General features: G+C 49.3%; 1 protein-coding gene across 1 annotated transcript in view; it reads right to left on the reverse strand.

Moving 5' to 3' along the window:
- Positions 1 to 2,237: 2,237 nt before the first annotated feature.
- Positions 2,238 to 17,549, reverse strand: part of COL4A4 (collagen type IV alpha 4 chain) — a 95,952-nt gene continuing 80,640 nt past the window's right edge. Inside the window, exons 28-33 of the mRNA XM_032594123.1 lie at positions 17,041 to 17,166; positions 12,140 to 12,352; positions 11,268 to 11,384; positions 9,547 to 9,735; positions 7,494 to 7,780; positions 2,238 to 7,065 (exon numbers count right to left, since the gene is read on the reverse strand). Of these exons, the coding sequence (XP_032450014.1) occupies positions 6,802 to 7,065; positions 7,494 to 7,780; positions 9,547 to 9,735; positions 11,268 to 11,384; positions 12,140 to 12,352; positions 17,041 to 17,166 (1,196 nt within the window). The 3' untranslated portion in view covers positions 2,238 to 6,801. The remainder of the gene's footprint in view (positions 7,066 to 7,493; positions 7,781 to 9,546; positions 9,736 to 11,267; positions 11,385 to 12,139; positions 12,353 to 17,040; positions 17,167 to 17,549) is intronic.

Consider the following 17,549-nt stretch of genomic DNA (forward strand, 5'->3'; position numbering starts at 1 on the left):
AAGTGGAATAAGGACAAATACCGTAAGGTCTCATTTCCGTGTGGAGTCCTAAAAATAACAATAACAATACTAATAATCCAACACAGAAACAGTAGAACGGTGGTTACCAGGGGGTGGGGAGGATGGGGAGATGTTGGCCAAAGGGTACCAGCTTCCAGTTATAAGACGAATAACTCTGGGCACCTAACATAGCTCACGGTGACTCGAGTTAGTAACACTGTGTTGTATACTGAAATTTGCTAAGACACTGGATCTTAATGGCTCCCGCCACTAGGGAAACATAAAGAAGAATATGGAGGTGGAAGAGGGAAAAAAATAAAACTGGCCTCAAGTAGTTTATAGGCGCCGGAATCCTGCTCAGATTCCAGTGGGCACAAATGCATTTAAGATGATCATCGGTTATCCGCCGGGATTCTGACAACCGTCCTGCCAGGGAACCAGGCCCCCCCGTTTTCAGTTTGGATCCTGAGGCTCAGAGCGGTGAAGCGAGGGACACGGGGATCAGTAAGCCAGCGCCCGACATCGCCGGCCGCCGTGACTGTCTCTTGCGGAGCAGGAAAGAGAGGGGCTGACCTCGGCAGAAAGAAGTTTGAGGAAAAGAACTCACCTGCGGCCACGGCCACGGCCACGCACCGCTTCCCTCCCGCGAACAAGGTGCCCGTCCCGAGTGCCTGTGAGCGGCAGCTGTGGGGTGGGGGGGGCAGAGAAGGACCGGCCCCCGATCACAGATTGTGGAAGGCGTCAGTTACCCTCCGTTTGTCACGAGAGCAGAATGGTGGGCAGATCCGCCCCGCGCACGCCGTCACGGCTGGTCATCCCCGTTTCTTGTGCGTCTTGTAAGCAGACAGACTGCTTTGCGACCAGAAGCACCTTTCACTCCTCGTTTTAAAATGTTCTTACTTTTTCCCAAATAGATGCAAATGGTTACCAGTTGAGAATGTCGTATAAAATTGTACGTTTATACAATGATAAGCACTAGGTATTTTACCATTGGAGATGCGGGCCGCTCGCCACATTGACCTGTGACAGGAAGTGCCTTTGCTGGCAAACGGGACAATAACAACAGCGAGGTTGGCCAGTGCCTCGGTGACCGAGCCTCCGGGTAAGGGCGTCCTGATACTTCCTTGTCCGACTCAGAGCGCTTCTCCTGAATGGCTGACCTTGAGCCGACATCAAGGCGCTCCAGAGACCTGGCTGATCTTCAGTTGACCCTGAGATGTTTGCTCTCTGGGCTCCCCCCCACCCCCACTCTGTCCTCATGGGTTCCTGCCCTCATCTCCCCGAGAACAGTTTAAGACAGTCTCCAAATCGAGCTGGGCGGGCTGTCTGAGGACGCGTGGCCTTGGCTTTGCAGTGATAGCAGTTCCGGGCCTCAGGGTGACATCTATATGGGACCCTCTATTATCTAGCCAACCCACAAATGGGGATGATGGTGTAACAGGTAAGAGCACAATCTTTAGTGACAGACCAGGGTCCAAGTTCCACTGGGTGCTGACCAGGACACTGAGCAAGTTACTCTCCCCAAACTTCAGTCTCATCTGTAAAATAGGATAGTTCAGAGGCTGAGCGGGAACGCATCTAACAGGGTGAATACAGTTCCTGTCACTTAGTAAGTGCTCCAGAAATGCTAAATATTGTTATTTCTCTATTGGGTGAGAGGTTGGGCCAAATACTCCTACTGGAAAGGAGGAACCCCACGGAAAGTTATTGACTATCGATGCCTAACCCCTAACTTCCAGTTACTACAGTTTATCAGTAACAGTACCATTTTTTTTTTTTTTTTTTTTTTTTTTTTTTTACTTCTTGGTAGTTGCATCTCTAATTTTTAAGCCTCAGGACAACACCGTGAAGCAGGCGGTCTCACTCTCCTTCAACTAATAGGACAACCGAGGCCCGACAGGTCTGAGCCCCATGCCTACTGCCCCCGCAACTCCTGGCCCGGCTCCATCCAACTCCATCACCTACCCCATCACCGGATGCAGGCAGCGCTTCCCCGAGCCTCAGAATCCCACCCTTTCCCTCAAAGGGGGCACCTTCCACACTCTGCCCATGTTCTTCCCACCTACAGTCCGCACCTCGACCATGCAACCCGTTCTCCGCACTAAGCTAGCTCCAAAGCGGGTCACAGTAGCAGCGAGGTGCATCAAAACAAAACAAAACAAAACAAAACAAAAAAAAAAACCCAACTTACTTTGACTTGAAAGAGAATAAATTCACCCGGATAAGACACAGCTGTGTTTGGAGGTCATCACAGAATTTTATATATAATGCACAATATTATGACTGGTAATACAACACAGGTTCAGGAGTCAGTAGCAGACCAGGCACCTTGCAAATGTTCCGTGTTGCAAGTCTTTAACTTTACAACCGTAGGTTAGAGAAAGGGATGCAATTTATTGGACACATCTCACATTTTGTCCTATGAATCATTAAATATTTAAGCACCATAAAATTCAAGCATTTCACGTGGATGTGGCAGCCAGCCTTCGTGGTTTAAAACGCATTATGCAGAGTCTTTGGCAGATAATAACAGTGACAATTGCAGAGTACTGATTTTTAATGTCAATTGTTTTGTTCCCTGCAGAACTTCCTGATAATGTCCCTGTAGGAAATTGTGGTTTTGAGTGTGTCTGTGTGGGGTGGGGGTGGGGGGACAGTAACTTTGAGAACTGAAATAAAATAACATTCCCAAAGACACAAAGAATTGGTCAGATACAAGTAATTCTAATCAGTAATTAATGTACCCTGTAAAAATCATAATATAATTCTATGGAAAAAAAAACCAAGAAATGTTGTGGTTTTTTTGTATTAAATTGTGTTAAGTAGATGTGACCAGAATAAATGCACAATGATTGCTATGCACTAGACATATATTCGAACTTCATTTCCAATGCAAGAATAGGTGTTATGTCCCATTTTATAAATGAGGAAAATGGGGCACAGAGAGTAGGTGTAACTCGCCCAGGGTGACACAGTGGCAAAGTGACAGAGTCAGATTCAAACCAACTCCCAAGTCCACATTTTCCCCCTATTCTTGCAGCCAGCCCAAATAAAAGTAAAAATAATCAGGAGTCATTCGGTGAGCTGACAGAAACACAAATCTAATGTAATTTCCTAGAACACACAGAATGGTTTGCTCTATTACAATCCATAAGAGGCTCAAAATAAAATCTGATAAAATCCAGTTTTAGTGGACCACTCCATTGACTATTTTCCTAAGCACCAAAAACATGTACCCAAACTTCACAGATGTGATCTTGTACTAGGAAGGTCTTGTATGATGAGGGAATACAGTTTACAGCACGAGTTAAGTCTTGTCGCATTTCAATGAAGAGCCTTCTCTCGGCCAAATCCCACGAATCTTGCCATTCCTGCCATTTCAGTTTGGAAACGTGAGCTGTATTTCAGGAGGGGATAGTGGTCAAAGGTTATCAGTTGGCTTTTCTGTCACTAACTGTGAAGAGGAGATTGTGGGTGTGCAGATATGCTGCCAAATTCAAATTGTCTGAAATAAGACATGGCTTATGCTTGTCACCATTTTGTCCAGGAGAAGTCTACGCGCGTGGATCTAACCCCAAATGATACTGAACTGTCGCTGAAAACAGAATGATCAGTAGCGTACCCTGCTGTGTATAGGCACTGGGCAAAGTTGAGGGAAGCATGGTCCTGCCCTCGAGGGGCTTGCACTTTAGCAAGAGCATGGAGGAAGAGTGAGGAGACCTTACGGGAGCGAGGAGGGAACATGAGAGTGGCCAGGCCCATTCGTTGTGCCGGGAGCAGCGGAAGGGAGCCCAAGTCTCCCTGGGGAAATGCACACACGCCCCTCCCCTCCAGCTAATTCAGTCTTTAAGGAAGCAGTTGTGTGCCAGGTAAACTCACCTGCGTGGGGATGCCACTGGGAGAAAGAGCAGGAGCAAGGTTACAGAGCTAGGCACACGCCTCTGTGATTGGGGTCCAGGTGAGCCGCGGGCCGCTCCTGAGGCCTTTCACCCCATCGGAAGGCATTTGAAGTTCAGAGGCACCGGAGTCATTGAATGAGTTTTGAGCCAAAGAACAACAAAATCAAGTCTGCGTCTCGAGAAAGGACTGGAATTTGACAGCAGTGGCATCAGTTGCGACACGTTTACCATCAAAAGCAGGGGTGGAGGACAATGGCTGTGTTAAGGCGCCCTGAGGCTGGAGGGGAAGGTAGTGATCCACACAGGAAGTAGTGACTGAGTTTAGGTCTGGGCAATATGGGTGGAGAAGGGATGAGCCACCGCTCAATGGCATGGAGGCCTGGGTCCCTGGACACCCGCGTGGATGGGGCTCCATTCACTGAGAATAAGAACCCAGAAGGAAACATCCTGTCCTCCTCTGCGTGACCCAGAGCCGTTCCCATTGGACCATCTAGATGCATTCCAACCCAGGTGGGGGAGGGAGGCTCCTGGGAAGGAAATGTTGATAAGGATAATCACCAGTCATGGATTAGGACCACCATAAAGCTTTGTTCATCCTTCACAGAGAAAGGATATTTCAAAGTACACTGATATATAACCAGGTGAAAAAAGCACAGTCTTCTAATCCAAGGAGTTATTTTTTCCATCGTTTTGCCCTTTAGACCAGTTAAAATAACTTTTCAAAATTGGAAGGCAGAAATGGGATGCATTTAGAAAGGGGCCCTTGCAATATCAATATTGTGAATAAGTCTCAAACACAATCCCAGGCTCACAGTGCAAGTAAATTGCCCACTGAATTCAGCCTGTTTTTTAAAGATTTACTTGGCCAGCTTATTAAGATAATATCCTAACATGTTTAAAATACTTCAGCAAGCAAGGTACGTTTCTTACATTCTTACACCCTTATCTGTTCCCAGAAAATGTTTTCAGACCAAATGCATAAAGTAGAAGATGAAATTTTAGAAGCCCTGATGTTTGGGGACATATAATAAAACTTTGGAAACGGGAAAGGGTAATTATCAATGAGGTTGAAAAGGTTGAAATTGCCTTAAATTTCAGATGCTCAAAAAATATTGAACACGCCGTAGCATGATTAAAAACAATCAATAAATGGGACAAAACTTTTTTTTTCCTTTCTACCGGAAACTATTAAAATAAATCGCCATCCTGGGAGCAGCCCATGGCAAGACTCATTTGAAATATGTTCTACATATACGAGCTCATTGCTAATCAATGTTTGGCAAGGAAAACATCTCTTCTAAACAAAATCTTAATTGAGTTTTTCTTCTCTCAATTATTTTAAGTGCGTTGAAACTAAGCACGAAAATGAGCATCCCTTTCTCATGAGAAATTTCTTCAGTTTCTTTTCTCACATGACATGTTTTTAAATGAGGAAGGCAGATTTCCTATCATTTATTTCCCACAAGCTTTTTGATTTTTCGATTGGACCACTGAATCCCTACAGAATAGGAAATGTATCCCTTGCTATTCAGAAAACTACTCGTTAAAAACGGACATATCTGCTAAACTTTTACAGAAAGCATTAATGTCAAATGTCAAACTGCTGCGTTGGTATATAATACTGACATAAGATAGAAGAATGTTTTCAAAACTGGAAAAACAGGGTGCTTCTGCAAACACCAACAACAGGAACGTGAAACGCCAATTGTAGGTTGCTTTTCGTTTCTTTCCATGTCTTCCTGGCGGGGCGACCTGTGACTTCAATGAATCTTCTCACCTAAGTTTAATTAACCCGGCCCTTCATTTTCTCCCAAGTGCATAATGAGGGCTCTGTCACTTCCCCATGTGAAATGCCATTATGTTTGGGAGGAAAAGCGTCCATCGCGGGCTCCGCAGGTGCTCCTGGGGAGACAGCAGGATGCTTTGTGTGAGCTGCGTGTGCCTGAGTGAGCCCCATGTGGCTTCGGTCCCATTAGTGCGCACACGCCAAAGACAAGCCGGACCCCGACTGGGGAAAATGCCCTCTGTTGGAAGTTCACGGCAATGGGGAGTCCATTTTTGTGAATCACTGCCTTAATATTCATTAATAGCTTTTAGGCTCCTCGTCCCTTATTGAATATATTTTTTTCCCATAAATGCTACTTTTCAAAAGGGCTGCCGAAGTAGGCATTTCCATTCTCTGAAAAATGCAGAGGAGAACATGTTTTATGTTCCTCTGTGATGTGTTTATGCTAATGTAGCATCTCCGGAATACAGCAACTGTGGTCCTTCCTGGCGTAATGATTCATTCTGCTTTGAAACGAACTGTTAACGCTGGCTGTGTGGATTTTTTTTTTTTTTTTAAACATCTCCTTGGGTCACGGTTTTACAATTATTTAAAGCACATGGGAAAACAGATTACAGAGGAAATCATTTTGAAATGTTGGAAATCTCTGCTTTCTAGTCTCATTTGTTGGCCTATTTATTTTTTTCCTACAAAATCCATCCCGAAGCCCACTGTATTATAGAGTAATTGACTTCAATTGTTGGAGGTGCTATTAACCAGTGAATGAAGTTTTCAGTAATGTCACTTGTAATCTGGTTTTTATCATCTCTTTGCCTTCCTGTGAATTAGCATAATTTTAAACAAAGCCAGCTCTTCCATCATCCGCAAACACACAAGAATATCCGGGTTTCATCTAGATTGGTAGGTCCGAACAAGTCCGTAGGGGTAGCGTTTGCTTAATCTGTCCCGAACAGAGGAGAGAATGACAGGATAGTGGGAATAACCACATCGAAACAGAAGGAACAGCTGAAGCTGGAGTCTGAAATGAGCACCATTCATCTCTTAGCACAGCCTGGGCCCCCCCCCGGGCCCACGAGGAAGTTTCTCTTGGCGACACGGTGGCGAGTTACGGGTTCTCTAGCTGTATTTCATGCAGACCTGACATCTGCTGATTCTCTGCCGCTGGGCCTGGCTTTCTTTGAAGGTGTCTGGTGATGGCACCGAGGAAAACTGCAGGTCAGGCCTCACTGTTGTCAGCCAGAAGCTATACTCGTTTGCAAAAAAGTGGCAAGTTCCCTGGCGGCCTTGGCACTCGAGGAACGGCGCTGCTCGAAAATCTTCCAGGCAGCTGCCCGGGGACATGAGGGCCTGCCCTCCTCCTTGGTCCCCAGCCCCTGTGTGCTACCAGGACAACAAAGACAGAGTTAGGGCTCGGACGCGTGCAGACCACCCCAGACCCGGCCGGCCACACACGGAGGCCTGGACCTAACTTTACATTCTTCCCGAAATTGTCCCAAGAAGAGCACACTAAGATCTACTGGGGAAAGGAGAAGTAGAGGACGCGTTGACGTGCACACAAAATGAATCCACCCTCCTCGGAGGGCTGAAGCCAATCCAACTACCGAACCCTAGCAAAATCATAAAACACTCGGCGATAAGAAATGAAGAATGACCTCGCATCTCCACCGGCTGTGGTTTGCGGCGGGCGTCGTGACCACAAGTGCTGTTGCTGTCTGTCTGCCCGACAGAGTCCAGGGAACCACTGCCCGGTCCAGATGGAAGGGGCCGGCAAGGGGTGCCGCAAGGTGGCGGGCGTGCGAGAGACTCACCATCAGGAACGAGTACCCGATCCAGAGGCTCCTCCAGGTCCGTGGACACGGGGGGATGGACTGGTCCTGGCTGTGCAGGGCCACCACCTGAGCCGGGGCCTCGCACACGGCACAGCGGCTGATGTACGGGCGGATCTCTTCTTCCGAGAGCGGCATCATGGGCAGGGGCGCGGCGCTGGCCAGCCAGTACGATCGGTCGTTTCTCCGGGCGTAGTGGCAGACTTGGTGGATGTTACAGTAGGCAAAGGGCAGTGTGCTAAACATGGGAAGGCAAGACCCCGGCAGACCTTGGGAAGGAGGACAAGGCAATGTGGTGTGTGAGCAGCCGGGCCGGTGTGCCCGTGACCTCTCCCGCGTGTGCCATTTGCTGACGCGTGTTCTATTACACGGATGTGGTGGGTTTCTGGCACCTCCCTGGTCCTGGGGCCAGCCCTCACTCCCTCATTCACTCCTCAGTCACTCACGAGCCAAGCAATGGGCCAGCTGCTGGAGGGGTGCGGTCCCCACATCTCTGTCCCCACAAAGATGCCCCGGCTGGGCTGATGGCTGAGCAACTGGGCAAGGAAGATACAGCATGGCCAGCCCTACGAGTGAGAAGCACAGAGTGCAGGGACTTGCGGCGAGGACAACTGGAAGAATGCCTTTCTGCTAGGACCCGAAGTATGAAAAGGACTTGGCCAGGTCTGAAGATGGTGAGTATTCAAAGGAGAAGATACAGCAGTGGACAGGGCCGGGGGTGAGAAAGCGTGGAGCCCAAAGAACTGAAAGGAATTCCGTTGGTGAGGGGGGAAGAGGACGTCTGGGTGTCTGTCTGTCTGTCTCCGGGTGTCCAGAGATAAGTCAGACCAGAGGCTGTGGGCTTTGTCTATCTTGTAGGGAGCTCAGATTTTATCCCAGGGCTTTTGAAGAGCTTTGTGAGTAGACTCTGGCTAGACCAGGGTCGGGGGGAAGCTGGTGGAACAGAAAACAGGCAGGAAGAAGGCTGACGGCCGAAGGGCAAGCGGGAGAGAAGTAAACAGGCCGAGATATTACCCATTACTTCTTCCTCCCCCTCCCCCACCAGGCCCTCTAATGGGAATGGCCATGGCTAAGCCCAGTGGAGAATGATCTGGAAGTAGCTGCCATTGCTAAGCCTGCTCTCCTTGCCTGCCCTTGCTGACAGCAGGGGTCATAGCCCGGGGGGGGGCAGTGACAGGACTCCCCTCTCCAGCAGCTGTCCCTGTTGTTATATCGCTCCTGCACCCATCACTCAACCAGCATGATCTGGGAAGGTACTTAAACTCCTGGCTTGAAAGCAGTTCCTGTAGCTTACAGATCTACTATTGGAAATGGACAGGGGCACCCGGGTAAGTGTCCGACTTCTCAGGTCATGATCTCATGGTTTGTGGGTTCGAGCCCCGCGTCAGGCTCTGTGCTGACAGTTCAGCGCCTGGAACCTGTTTCGGATTCTGTGTCTCCCTCGCTCTCTGCCCCTCCCCCACTCGCACTCTGTCTCTCTCTCTCAAAAATACATAAACATTTTAAAAAGAAAAAAAAAGAAAAGAAAATGGACAAGTAGCACCAAGCGATGACTCCCCAAATAAAGTTCTATCACTTAAAAACCAACTTGAGGCGGGTGGGGGACTGGTACCGGCTGATGCCACATCATATAAGCACCCAGCTGCTGTCGATGCACCATCTCACAGGTAAACACAGCAACTGACCGTGTCCTGATTAAATAACTTACCTTTGGAAATAAAAACCACATTTTACATATGAGTCAAGTTGAACTTACTCTTACACTAAAATATTCTTAGGAAGAATTATTTTTAAAAAAATGAGTTAAGTAGCCAGATGATAAGCTCTCACCGGAGAGAGCTTCTTCCCCCCCCCCCCCCACCATAGGACTCACACACGTTTAATAAAATCCGCTGAGAATTAGCATGGTAGTTTAAAAAGAAACAAATCCCACGGGAGATGAGCCATCACTTAGGATGTTGATGAATCTGTAAAATTGCCCCAAAAGTTGTCCCCCTAAGCGATGGACGTGGGTGACCATGTGCTACACACATACCCAGGTCTTGGTTGTGAGCCTTCTCCTGTCCTTCCAGGTACAACAGACTGTAGCCCGTCCACAGCCTGGGCATGCCCGCTGGGCAGGTGGGTTCTCCATCTGTCTGACTGTGGAGAACCAGGAGGAAGCCACTGAGGTATCCAGGCCCAAACCCTTTGGGCCCGGGATCCCCAATGGGCCCAGGAGGGCCTGGAGGAATAAAGAAAAAATGAAGGCAGTTTAGGGCAGAAGCCTGCCGTGGCCCATGCCCAGGAAGGTGCCCGACACAACCCCAATATATACAAAACGACCCAGTCAGCAAGTATTTATCCCAAGCATCTTCCAGGTGGTCGGACCAAGTTAGCAGAAAAACAGCAAGCAGACAAAAATCCCTGCCCTTCCAGAGCTTACATTCTACTTGAACAAGAGAAATGACAAACAGGGAAAGGTGACATGCTGAGAAGACAAAGATGGGGTGGCGTCCCCCCCCCCCCCGTGTGACCTCCCAGACTGAACTAGGAGCCTAGAACTAGATATGTGTGACCTTCTCAGACTGAATTAGGAGCCTGCTCATCGGAAAAGGTAATTCTCAAAGCTGGCCTTCCTTACACCTCCCGGACCCTCTCATGGCTCTGGCATATGGAGGAAAGGCAAGGGGTTGGAACCCACATGCACAACCTGGACCTTCTTTTATGAGGGAGGGAGGAGGAAGGCAGGCCTGGTGGTGGCATTCTTGCTGGCAGACGGGAAGCAGGGTCTGTCCCCTTTGGCATCTCTAAGGGGCCAGCCCACTGAAGGAGGCCAATGGCTACTTCTAATTGCCAAGAGCAAAGGTGAAATTAAACGTTGTTTATTTTTTTAAAAACTCTTTCTGGAAGACTGGCGGGCTCTCCTCATTCATCCTGGAAACCAGAGGACTTGTGGACCGAATTAGGCCTGCCCACGTGTTGCATTTGACCTGTCAAGACTGTCCGGACGGGGACCTTGGACTTGGAGAGCACAGCGTGGGCACCGCTGAGCCCTCTCCCCCACCTGCAGCAATGGGCTGAAGCTGACTGCAGGCTCCATTTCGTTACAGACTTCACCGGCCCCCTTCACCCCTTCTCATTACCGACCTGGTAGATCCTCCCCGAAGATGCGACTTACCTGGGAGTCTTTGGGTCCCCAGTGCCCAACCTATCGCCTGGCGCGTTATATTTCAAATGGCTATTCTGTAATGTCTTCTCTCTCCCCTCACTCAACGCCTCCTCCCCATTTTTTTGTCTTAAGAGCCTCATAGTCTATATAAACGTTTCGACACTTGTACAGTAAGAGGAAGTGAACTCAGAAAACAGAGGCCAAGTGATCCAGCCAGTCGTGGAGGGTGAGAACCCCCCCATCTGCAGCACGGCCTCTCAGTGGTGTTGACATGCAATGCCAGGCTTGCCTTGGCAAAGCAACCAGCTAGAAGAGCTGAGTATTATTTTATGATCATGTACAGCGGTTCGGGAAGATGCCAAATGGGGGATAGCGCCTTGCCTCATCTTTACGATGGCTGAGGATCAGTTAGACCCTCAGTGGGGGATACATCCTTGTTCTGCTCTTGCTGCTTCTGCCTCGCCCAATACCTGGTGAGTCCACATCTAAGGCAAATGCTTTTAATAAGAGCAGTTTGGAAAGCCGCGTGAGAAGCCACGGATCTTGTGCCAAGAGTCCTCAGGTCTACGGGGTCAAAGGAAAGAAGAGAAGCTGAAAATGTTTACCTGGTGCTCCGGGACAGCCCGCTTCTCCCGTGTCCCCTTTGCTTCCAGGAGGCCCAGGAGACCCTGGGAGGCCATCCTCGCCCCTCCTGCCATCCGGCCCCGACTCTCCTTTGCACCCTGCGCAAGAGTTCACGATGGCCGTGGTGAAAACAGTGTGACGCCTGGTGGCCAGGTGCTGGCCCCGGGCTCCCCATTCGGACGGTTCTGCATTAGCTCATTCTGTCTTCTCAGATACATGAAGGTGGGAAGTGTTACCTCCACTTGGCAGCGGGGTAAATGAGGCTCTCAAAGGTCAAGCAACTTACATAATAAGCCAGTAGAGCTGGGATTGGAAGCCAGACCAGAGAGATGTTGAGAGAGAGGTCTTCGTGTGTCTTCATATTCTTGTATATTTGACTTTTTTTTTTACACTGAACATATATGACTTTCATAATTAAATATCATCCTTAATAACGATTTTTTTAAGAAAGCTGAGAGGAAATACTGAGAACTGAGGGTTGATGGGAGGGTGGGGGGGGAGGGGAAAGTGGGTGAAGGGCACTGAGGAGGGCACCTGTTGGGATGAGCACTGGGTATGGTATGGAAACCAATTGGACAATAAATTATATTTAATATAAAAAAAAGGAATAAATAAAATTTAATAGGATTCACCTGAGAGCCAAGTTAAATTTGGAGCAAGATAAAAGTAGCAGTTATTTAAAATAATAATTGAGCGTTTACAAGGTGCAAGATACCACCCTTGACGTGGGTTAACCAATTCGCTCTTCTCACCAGCCACAGGACCAGGTGAGATCTCATATGCCACCCTCCCAGTGGGGAGGCTGAGGCTCAGGAAGGTGACACAGCTGATCATATGGGGTGGGGAACCTCACTCAGACAGGCAGGCTGAGTGAGGGCCAAGGCACAGCCGTCCGCGCCCCCCGCCCCCCACCCATGACCAGCTGTGGGGCTCAGCTGCGCCCCCTGGAGGACGTGGCTGCATTTACACTGATACTTGAGGGGTTCTTTTAAGCCGTTACTTTTGGCCAAGGCCATCAATTCATGAGCCACAATCTCCTTTCGTGGGTAGCAAATATGGTCCTTGCCTGTGGAGGAGTTTATTGCCATTGTCCTGAATTCCCTGAATCACCAGCCCTCCCAAGGGTTCTGGTCTCTACCTATGCTTTTCTCTCCCTCTCTCCCTTTCTCACTCTCTCTGCCACACATTAGCCTAAAACCAACCGTTAAGTCAGAGAGGGCTCACTTACGCAGCTTTCGCTCTTTTTTCACTCTAGGACTTGTTCTTCAAGGGAGTGGGGAAGCCACCTGAGGGTTGAGAGCAGGGGACTGCCGTACTGGGGTGAACAGGGGGCCGTCCCACTCAATTTCCTGTCTCACACAGGCCCCCCTCTTAGCACCGAGACGCATACCCTTCCAGACCTCACTGCCTTTGAAATTCTGTTCTGACCTTGCCTGCCTCAGAGTGTCCCGTACAAACGTCCTCCTTCTGTCCCTGCAGCCAGCCAGCCCCTCCCCCCACACTCCATGCTGGCAGAGCTCCTGTGGGTACCCCCCCCCCCGGCATTCCTGGCCTCTGGGGTGCTAGCATTTCACTTTCTGCTTCCTCGGGTATTAAACAAATTCTCCTGGCTGGTCACACGGTTCCTGGACTGCGTGCTGTACGTGGTCGTCATTCCATAAGCGAAAAAGGAAGCCCCTCCCTCTCCCTCTCGCCATCTGGGTGAGAGACGCCCTCTCCTTTCCAGTAATGGGGCAGAAACCTCTCTATGCCTGGGGCTGCTGCATGCTGGCTAGCACATCCCTTTCCACCCGCTTCAAAGAGAACATCAGCTACTTTGGAAGGAACACAGGGCCCTGATGGTGAGCTCAGAGCTTTCCTTCATCTTTCCCACCCGAGGAGAGGATCGCAACGTGTGGCCACTGCGCTGTATGCTGGAAAGGGCTGCCCAGGTGCTGACAAGCCAGCAAACGGGCTGATCACTGAAAAGGCAGCAGGTGTCTTCCCAGAATAGGGACATGCGGCGAGATCACTGTCGATTTGGGGACAGGAGTCCCCCCCACCAGATGTTATGATATAGGCTCTTTGCTCCCTTTGGAGAAATCATCAGGCAGTTTTCCAGAGATGGGGAGGAAAGCTTGTGTTAACCCGAGCTGAGTGCCCAGAGCTTTCACCGTGTGGACTTGTTCTCTACTTGGAACTTGTTTTAAGAACTATAGGTACATCTAAAACCTCTCCAGTATTTGATGGATTACCTCCTCTGAGCACATCACATGTTGACTTGAAGATTAAACACACTCCAACAGGATGTGGGGATGTGTCCATTAGGCAGTAAGAGTTCAAACCGATATGGAAACCACCTCTGTGTTCATCCCAGGAAGCTCCAGCCTTTGAGCCTCTCCCCATCCCCCCTCCACCGGGAAGGAAAAGTTGTAGATCAAAGAGACATGTGAGCAGAAAAACATTAGGCCTTCCATGGTGGAGGACTCTTAGCAGACATTAATTATATTTAGTGTGGCTGTTACCTACTCATACTGGGCAGGCAAGAGCCAGAACTTTGTTTGCTTCTGAATAGATCTCGGCTGTGGCACCTGGTTACAGAACCAGCTCGGCAATGGAAGAGGTTTGGAAGGAAAAACAAGAGGAAACCAACGATGCCATTTTAAGTGGACATGGTGCTTCCTGGTCTCAGCTGAGCCTTCACAACCAACCCTGGGGGTGGCGTAGACAGCCCCCAACACCGTGCTGAAAGAAATGCCTTCAGAAAGTAGAGAGGCGGCAGTGTAGACAGCCCCCAACACCGTGCTGAAAGAAATGCCTTCAGAAAGTAGAGAGGCGGCAGTGTAGACAGCCCCCAACACCGTGCTGAAAGAAATGCCTTCAGAAAGTAGAGAGGCGGCAGTGTAGACAGCCCCCAACACCGTGCTGAAAGAAATGCCTTCAGAAAGTAGAGAGGCGGCAGTGTAGACAGCCCCCAACACCGTGCTGAAAGAAATGCCTTCAGAAAGTAGACAGGCGATGATCAACATGTCCTGCACATGACCCAAGTCAGACAGGGTTAGGGTGCTTTAGACCCTCAGAAGAGACTTGTCACGTTTTAGTAACGGGACAGTGCAGCCATGTATCCAGGTGGCCAGCAGGGGGAGCTAGGGGGCAAAGACTATAGTGTAGGCAAAGAGGGGTCCTTTATAACAGGATCTGGAGGCCCATGTCAGGGAAGAGGGACCCAGAAGGGGACACTGGCTTGAGAGTGGGGACACAGGAGGGTAGAAAGGAGCTCCAGGGAAGCTGAGCCATGGAGCAGCACAGCCCCGCTCTGAAACCATGGAGAACAGGAAGTGCTTTGCGGGAAGGGCTGGGCACTTTTTTTTTTTTTTTTAACATAACAGTCACATTTTGTGATACCACGGTGGCCTCAGGTGTCCCCACTGCCAGCTAGCAGGGTCAGTGACATCAATAAGGAGAGGGCACAGAAAGCCAGAGTAGACCTTCTGAGGCCACCTGCAACCCGATGAGCCCATCTTACCCCAAGTCAGCCAGAACGAGAGATGACAGGTGATCACACCTGGGCCCATGTAGACTGTCGGCCTTCTTTCAGAAGCTCACAGTCTATGGAGACAGAATCTTGTATGTGCCCAAGATTACTATTTGCCCATTTGATTTTTTCTTCTCAGTAACTTTCTTCGGTTCTTTGCCCAAGCTACCACAATGGGTGAGCCCAGCCACCCAACCTGTCTCCACTGGTGTTGGGGTTCGGTGCTGAGTCTCAACCCTGGCTGTCCGCTAGAGTCATCGTGGGAGCTTTTTCCAAACACTGGTACTTGGGCCCTGCCCCCTTCTGCATTCCCTTGGTCTTGGGAGGGGGCCCAGGCCTCACGGTTGTTTCCTGCCCCTCCAGATGACTTTGATCTACAGCTAGGATTGAGTCACTAGGGATTGTGTCACTCTTAGCTGACTCTTTTAAGGACAGCACTCATCTAACATGGTTAGGGTTGCTCAAACTTGAAGGGATCCACAGATATTCTGGGGATCTTGTTAACATGCAGATTCTAACTTGATAGGTCTATGGCCTGAGTGGCTACTGGTCCTCGGACCACACTTAGAGCAGCAAGGATGTGGCTGACTTAGTCACCAGGCTCTCAAGGTAAACCAACCCCCGCTGTGCCCCTGTCATCTCCCTGCTGGACAATTCTAGTTCCTCAAAGCCCAATCTTTCCGTAAAGGCTCTGCTCACAGGCCAGCCCTTGCCTGAGTCTCAGCAGCCCTGCAGGCTTCCACGATAAAGTTCACCTCTCCCTGTCCCATTGTCTTCATGCCTTTGTCAGAATCTCCTTCAAAGCACAAATGATCATCTCCCATTATTTAAGAGTTACTCCTGTTCTGCCAACTATTCCTGCCTTGAGATTGTGAGGCACTGGTGGGAGAAAAACGCATCATACCTACATCCGTACTGCCCACGATACCCAGGACCACACTTTCTAAACAGTGTGGGGGATCTGGAAGTGTTTCCTGAAATATATTTGCAGAACTCCATTACCGGCCATATCTTCTACTGGAGAGTTGATTTTTTTTAAAGGGGTGGGTGTGTGGTGGGCGGGGGGAGAAGTATCCCAGCCATCAATATTGCACAACAACATATACAAAAAGGCGGTTGGTTTTAAAAGTAGGTTGAGTGATGAGTTGTTCTGACTGACTGCAAGCTCTACCCATGTAGTGAGTGCCTAAGGACTACGCTCACTTCTTAGTGCTCGTGCGCTATTAACGGAAGTTGCTCCAATGGACACGCAATTAACACGCAATTGCATAGATGCAATGCAGCAAATACAAACATGAAAATCCCCATACTAACATGAGGGAGGCTCCAGGGCTGTTCCGGACACTACCCAAGAACTATTCAGACTCCAGCCCTTAGCTGTTTGGCTTTGGGGACACACACACACACACACACACACACACACACCAGGTGGTGCAAAATTCAAGTTCTACTTCCAATTCCTTTGGACCTGAACCCAAGAGAGCCAAAGCCACACCTGGGAGAACAGGTGGGAAAACAGAAAAGAAAATGGCCTCATGTCTCCTAGGGTAATTTGCACACAGGCGGTCTAGAATCATGGGCACTGCCGATTGGTCTGAAGAGATCGGTGACCACTAGAGGACCATCCTGGACTCCCTAATCTCTTTATAAATTACCAGTGTGGTAGGGATCTGGGAAGAGAAAGTAACACATTTGGAGGATACTTTTTAAAGGGATGATTTGCTTTAAGTACTTACATAAGGATCCTACTACCCTGAGAATGACTGAGCGATGGTCACATTAATTACATGAACACTCCAGTCATGGCCATAATTTAGAGCGACCCTTTCCCTTTCCCCTCCCCCTCCTCCAAGCGATACCTTTCCTTCCCTCCTTTCCACTGAGCCCCAGTTCAAGTGTTTGTAATGCAAAATCAAGTCAATAGCTAGTAATGACAATTAGAGCATCTACTCAGTTGTGTGAGAAGCTTCAAAACCTTGTGCCCCAAAGCTGCCGAAGTATGCAACATGAAAGATTCAAGTAGGAGTTCAGCAGAAAAATAGGAGGCATGTGTCACTCCAGTTAGGACACGATCAAAGCTTTGGATAAATGTAGAGAAATGCGTAAGAGGAAGGGGACTGCCTTGCTACCTCCTCACAAATTGTTCAGGCTGCATGCTAAAAACTACACAGCAAGACACTTAGATTCTCATTCCAGCAGCACAGGACGCAGATAATGAACAGTCAGCGTGAGGCTCGTACCTGCTCCTGGGGGGCCTCTCATTCCGGGGGGCCCCATGCCTCCTTCTGGTCCTCTTGGGCCTGGCACCCCAGGAAGCCCGGGGATTCGGGGACAGGAATCCACATCTGCAGGTGGCCCCGGTTCACCTGAAATGGGAACCCCCACTTGTGTGACGGACTCAAATCTTACACACAAGCTCCTTCCGCGTTCTCAAGTTAGTCAGGCTTCGCTCTCTACACTGAAGAGCCGAAGAATGTTCAACCACCCAATATAGGTTCTGTGAAGGCGGGACTGCTGTTCACTGTGGGCTGCGTGAAGAATTTCCAGAGCATTCTGTTAAATAAACTAATGACTGGCTGACTGAATGAATGGCATTTCAGAGGAAGCAAAAAAAGTATGGAATGGAGAAAGTTGATTGGGGCAGCAACAGTTTGGGAAATCCCCTGGGTTTCTAATCTTTGGGCAACTTTTTACAAAATGGCAGCCACACTTGGCAGTGGGAGAGCTACCGTGGGTTCCTGTGCTCAAC

The sequence above is a fragment of the Lynx canadensis genome, chromosome C1 (assembly GCF_007474595.2).
Source record: "Lynx canadensis isolate LIC74 chromosome C1, mLynCan4.pri.v2, whole genome shotgun sequence".
Classification (NCBI taxonomy): domain Eukaryota; kingdom Metazoa; phylum Chordata; class Mammalia; order Carnivora; family Felidae; genus Lynx; species Lynx canadensis.